Source organism: Triticum dicoccoides, chromosome 1A (assembly GCF_002162155.2).
Source record: "Triticum dicoccoides isolate Atlit2015 ecotype Zavitan chromosome 1A, WEW_v2.0, whole genome shotgun sequence".
NCBI classification, from domain to species: Eukaryota; Viridiplantae; Streptophyta; class Magnoliopsida; order Poales; family Poaceae; genus Triticum; species Triticum dicoccoides.
This window is the reverse complement of record NC_041380.1, coordinates 595,266,888-595,272,964: the sequence shown is the minus strand read 5'-3', so window position 1 is coordinate 595,272,964 and position 6,077 is coordinate 595,266,888. Positions and strand designations below refer to the sequence as shown.

The following is a 6,077-nucleotide window of genomic DNA, read 5'->3' as shown; positions in this document are numbered from 1 at the left end:
AGAAGCGGGCGCCGGCGGCTACCACCGGCCTGACTGGAAGTCAAATAGTATATAAATTACTATGAAGATAGGCATTTTCAAAGATGAATGAATCATAGTATAACAACACTAGTCCCACTCAATTGTTGAAAAGAAGATAAAACAAACAGTTTTCATCCATGTAGTCTGGTCATTGGCCCATTGCAACTCGGTCAAAGTTGGACTACGTACTGACAGATAGGGCAGTTGAGAGGCTGACCGAGTCCTAGATATCAGCTGGAGCAAAAGTCCGTGGAGTGTTGTTCGAACGAACGCTTCCCAGGCATACGTTGTGTTTCCTCTCCGGTGAATAAACATCAGTATCCTCGAAGAAGAAGAAGAAGAAAAGCGCGCGGCGATAAAATGTCAGCAGCCCGGTAAGCAAGACAACTGAAGATCGGACTGATCATCTCTGACTGTATAGCAAGATCCAATTTCCGCATGACGTGTCAGCTTGACTCGGATTAAAACAAAAAGATATGCTGACTCAGATGATTCAAACATGCAGGTTGTGTTCACTTCAGCTTCCACCCTTTCCCATGTGCCGGCAACATTGACCGGGAGAACGGAAAGGATTTGGCGGCTCCTGCTCTTCAGACAAGAAGAACAGCAGTACAAAAAACAGAGTTGCAGCAGTATGTATGTACACCATGTTACTATAGCACTCCAATTTCCAACCATGTTCCAAACTGACAGATAATTGTGATTCTCGGACACAAGACAGGTGTACAAACCAGGATTTGCATTTCAGAAAGCACACACCAGCCACCCCAGCAGAGGTGGCATAGGAGAGATAGATATTTACAGTTGGTTCTACAGGTAGAAATATTCTACCAGTGTATTACAACCCCACAAAAGACATATACTGGTACATTCCAATGCCTTCCTAATGCCGAGGGAGAACTGCTTCAAGAACATATGCAGTAGATGGGGACGAGAAACAACACAACAGGAGGAACTTGGAGCTACACCTCTGCCCGAATATACCATCGCGAGATATATCTCAAGTAAAGGAATGGAGTGTGTGGAAATAGGTTTTCCTTTCCTGGGAGTATTATTGATGCTGCCGCACAGCCAGGCCACAAGAAGTAGTATGGTCTAGAAGGCTCTCTTCCATAGCAGAGTCCAAAGATTTAGCTCGCAAAATGCAGCTTTCTGGTGGGGTAGGGTGGGGGTAGGAAATGAAGGAGACATCATCATAGACTGTCATAGAGTGCTAACTTATCTCTTCAGGGACGTGCATGCCAAAACCGCGTTTCATCTTCTCGATTCTGGCATTTGAAAATTGAAATCGTTAGTGTATGACCAAGAAAACATGGTTTAGAGGAAATTGATAAAGACAATTTGCTGATCAAGATAGAATTTTAAGAGGTTAAATACATGGTACTCAGAGTTGAGACAAGTTGTGGCTAAAATCAATAAAAAGTTCTAACATAATGCTTGCACGTTTCCGTATGACGACCAAAGTGACAACCTTGCACAAGTTCACATGATATCAGTAATTTCTTTCGTGTAGAAAACAAACAACGATTGAGCAAAAGGTTTAAAATAACCACAGCAAAAAATGGTCAAAGAAGGCATGAGACAACACTGACTTTGGCCTATTACAGGCAGTCCCCTGCTATTAGGCAATCCATCTCGAGTAGTGAATCACAGGGGGGTAATTGATTAAGCCATTAGATGATTTGTCAAATACAAATTACTAATGCCAGGGAAATTTTACCGAAGAGTTTAGGTATGTAGAAACCAAAAACTACTTGGGCACAATGTTGCACCAGTGTTGACTTCAAAATGAGTTGAAGTTTCCTTTTATACGAGGATAGCAAAAACATACATATAGATATAGCCCACTCTTCTGGAGGAAATGCAGTCTGTAAAGGAGAACTTACGTAGGAGCAAGCTTTCCAAGGCTGCGTAATTTGTCGCCAGTTGTAGCATCAGTCACAGTTCCTGAGATATCAACGGTATATGATTTTTCAGAGAAACGTTGAAGGCCTCTCTTTACAAGCAAATCGAAATCTTTCTGATGAAGTTCTCTTCCATTTACAAGCACTCCAGTAGTCCCACCAGCACAATTCTTGGGCATTGAATAACTGAATTCTTTTATAAATGGCTGCAAAATGAGAGACCGGTCAAGGTTATGTCTTGCATACATGCAGTTCTAGGGAAAGCATCCCATGGAAAAGACTCAGCTTACAGGGATAATGCCGCTACACTCGTGCCCCATGACACCCCAAAATCCAGCACGTTGGTCATACCTGAATTACCAAAGAGAGAAAACACTATATTACCTTGCTTTAAAGATGTTTCCAATGCCTGTGAATTAAATGTAACTGTAAACGTGCTGAAGATCTAACGGAATTGCAACAAGTTATAATTTATAAAATAGCTACATGGTAACATTGTACAAACTATTTTATCATGAATTTGTATCTGACTTTTCAGTATACAAATCAGATCGTTGCGTCTGGTTAAAGGCAGACAGGCATGAAAGTCATATGGTGTCTAATTTTGAGCTAGTAGCATTTACTGGAGCAATCACTAAAGAATACAAATCATTGATGAACCAGAATCTATAAAGTCTATGAAAGAATGTACAAACTAGCCAAGTGATCATTTCAAGATGAAGTGGCCAATTTGGCTAAAAAAGCAAAGCATTCCTTCTTTCTTTAGATTATGAAAGGCAAGATTACATAGTTATGCAGTGGAATCAGGCATGATCATTTTATAACAGTGGGTCAGTATACTTCATCATGATTCTCACCGCTAAACCATATTTATTCAGAAGGAGAATACAGATCAATTTATTTGTCTCTTGATTGTGGCAGCACCCTTAGGTAAGAAAAGTGTGTGTTCTGGGCAGATGATGCTAGAGTAAACGATGAACTAAGGCAACAGGATATACAGCATATGCTGCAAATACAGCACACGTTCTGAATTCCAATTAGAGGAAATGACTTACCAATATGAACCAGGGCTAACAGGACCAGCTTTTTTCTCCGCCTTACGAAGAGCACGCTCAGAGATTGGATGACCGTTGATGGAAACCTTGACACTGTCCATAGACTGGTTGAATAAAGAAAGATCCTTGAAACCTTTCTTTAAGAAACCACCAAAAAATGATGAATCCCCACTCTTACCAGCTGAAGATTGAATTTCATCTAGCCCAGCATCAGAAGAAACATGAGAACTAGTATTTGTTCGCTCACTGACCGATGACTCATTTTTGCCCACTCTCTTGGCATTTTCACCGTTTGAGGACAGTGATTTAGCACAATCATCTTCTATGCTCTCTTCATCACATGTCTTAGTTATGCTATCGAATCCAAACGCATTGTTATAACCTTCCTTGCTGCAGTTGTCGTATCTCTTATTAGCGCCTTGAACTCCAAAGTTGTTGTCATCTTGTTTGCTCTTTCCTTCATACCTTTTGCTTGTAGCTTCATCTTCGAGGCTGCTGCTCCTGCTATCATCACTATTGGCCTTCCGCGGGTTCTTGTTACCAATGTGACCATCAGGACAACTAGCATTAAGTTGTTTGAGATATTTCTGTCCATATGTTTTCTTCGCGGTTTCTCCACTAAATCCATCCTTCCGACTTCCATTGCTCTTTTGTTCACATTTCACATCAATCCTCTCACCTCGAACATCAAAGTTTCCTTTGCTATTTAAGCCATACCTCTTGCTCTTGATTTGATCCCCACCACTGCAATCATTTTGCTGGCTGGAAAAGGGATCAACAAGTTTATCCTCTAAAATTGGGGCTTGTGGACTGATTGTGCGAACAACTGAAGCTTCGACCTGACTGTCTGCATCTCCTTGACATAATATATCTTTTGGGCTATCTGCAAATCTAGACTTGCTGACAGAAACAGATTTTACCTGACTGATCTTGTTTGGCCCGCGCTCTTTGTTTGTGCTGCTGCCATAGCTTCCTGTGGAAGACTGCGACAGATTGTCGGAAAAATTCTGCTTCTGTCGATAGCTACCGAAACTGGAAGTGTCATCATCCTCATATGGATACCACCCAGAATTTTGAGGAGCCCGGCGATCGGAGCTTCTCACACTTTTTGGCACACTAAAAGATGATGATGGGATCACCGGATGAACTTTCACTCCTTTAGGCTTGAAATCGAAAGTAACAACCTCTGAGCAGGAGCCACACTGAACCCGATTCTGCTTCGGTGATGTGCATTTCCCAGGAGGTAGCTGAAGAAGCTGGTTACAGGAGCTGCAGACGACGAACGGCGCGCCACCCTTCGTCGGCCGGCAGAAGCTATCTGCCCTCTTGCTGAAGTACTCCACCCTTCTCTTGGACATCGAAAGGTGCGAGTAGAGCGACGAAGCCACCGACCGCCGGTCATACTCTGACGATATCGACGAGGCGGACCTGTCGAACTGGTACGGCGGCCTCTGCTGCCCCGCGAAGAACCTCGCCATCGGAATGCTCTCCTCCTGCGGCGGCATGGCCCGCTGGGCGTGCACGCACTGTGCGCACTGGCACGAGCTGTGGTGGCCGCCGTACCCGTAGCCCTCCCACTGCCCCTCCGGGCGCGGCTGCCGGAACCTCCCGCTGGGCTGCCTCGCGTACCTGTCATCGCACACGGACCGCTGGTCGTACGAGCTCAGCGGCCCGCCTTGCCCGTACCGGCCGGCGTGGCGCGAGGAGCGGTAGTACTCCGGCGGCGCACCACGGCCCGGCGGGGGCGGCAGAGGGTCGGCGTGCGAGTGGCGCATGGAGACGGCGCCCCGGCCCATGCGGTGCTGCGGCGGCTCCGCTCCCCGCGGCCCCGCGGCCTCGCAGGACCGGGTGATCTGGTCCCGTATCTCGTCCAGCTTCCGGAGCAGCTCCGCCGGGTCCTGCTGCTTGAGCGCGGCCCAGTCCACCGCGCCGCCCCGGTCGGCGCCGCCGCATTGCCCGTAGTCCCCCGGCTCGGGCGCCCTCGCCCTCCGCCTGTACTTCATCTCCTTGGGCTCGCTCCCCATGGCGCCGGATTCTCCCCCCTTCCACGGAACCAAGAACCGTAAAGCGGTTGCAGAAATCTGCAGAATCCGCAAGATATCGCGACGGATCAGAGAATACCGACGGAAGATAATAGTTAGTATACGTCGTAGAGAGCCTTGAACAGCGATGGCAGGGAGAGGCGGCGGCGGCGGTTACCTCGACGCGCAATCGGAGAGCTCGTGACGGCGCTCGGCGGCGGCACAGAGGCTACGGCGCGGGGCACGCGGCGGCGGCGCCTCCGGGTCTCCGTCAGAGCTTCGCGGCGGCGGCGAGGAGGAGGCGGGTCGGCATTGGCGAGGGAGGGCGGCGAGGCAGCGTGGTGGCGGAGTGGCCGCGGCGAGGAGGACGAGGAGGGGGGCAAGTGGAAGAGCGGCTATGTACTGGTGTGACCTGCGAGGGATCTGTCTGCAATATGTTAAACTGTTGAGGTCATGAGCGCGATATTCCGGCAGAGTTCGGCGGAACCGCGTGTTCCAGTTGGAGGGCTGACTGACGCGTGGGGCCCACGGGCAGAACGGGGCGTCCAGATGGGGTTGCTTGACTAATGCCACGCGCATTTGTTGCTATAGAAGAGTAGCATGGGTTAATCAGTACTGCTCGCAACAAATTCGTCAGGAAATTTATGATAGAAAGTGTACTCGCAAGAAACGTAGTATTACTCCAAGCAACACTGTTAACCCATAACTTTCGGTTGGTATTGATAATTAATTGTATCAGCCCGTGCCCTCGCGAACCAACCTGTGGTTTAGATGGTTAGAGGGATTGTGATATCCCCATCCCACTAGGGTTACGTTCCCGTCGACGACGAAGTGTCTACAGTGATTTTGTAAATTTCAAGATGATATACCGGCTCAGTCTTTCGAAGATGCTAATAAGGATAGGATGTGCGTGTGTGCGCTCATAGGGGTGAGTGCCCTCACCTGAAATCCTTTTCTGCATTTTTCAAAACTCTTGGCAAATCGACCAACCATTTGTCATGCTCGGTAAGAGCAATGCGCTCCATGACAAAGACCCCAGAGATGTTTGTGCGTGTAATTATATATGTGATGTATAA

General features: G+C 47.6%; 1 protein-coding gene across 3 annotated transcripts; it reads right to left on the bottom strand.

The window, feature by feature from the left end:
• Positions 1-656: 656 nt before the first annotated feature.
• LOC119294163 lies at positions 657-5,351 on the bottom strand. 3 transcript variants are annotated; one of them, XM_037572410.1, is made up of 5 exons: positions 5,180-5,351; positions 2,981-5,061; positions 2,216-2,276; positions 1,908-2,131; positions 657-1,289 (listed from the first exon to the last, which is right to left on the bottom strand). In XM_037572410.1, exons 2-5 carry the CDS (start codon positions 5,002-5,004, stop codon positions 1,235-1,237), a joined length of 2,364 nt encoding a protein of 787 aa, XP_037428307.1. In that variant the 5' UTR covers positions 5,005-5,061; positions 5,180-5,351; the 3' UTR covers positions 657-1,234. The 3 variants fall into 3 exon arrangements, 2 of the variants coding, with proteins under 2 accessions (XP_037428307.1, XP_037428313.1); XM_037572416.1 differs by lacking the exon at positions 657-1,289 and having other exon boundaries at positions 1,993-2,131; positions 2,981-3,073; positions 3,159-5,061; XR_005143368.1 differs by lacking the exon at positions 657-1,289 and having other exon boundaries at positions 2,055-2,131; positions 2,981-3,084; positions 3,159-5,061.
• Between the last annotated feature and the right edge of the window lie 726 nt (positions 5,352-6,077).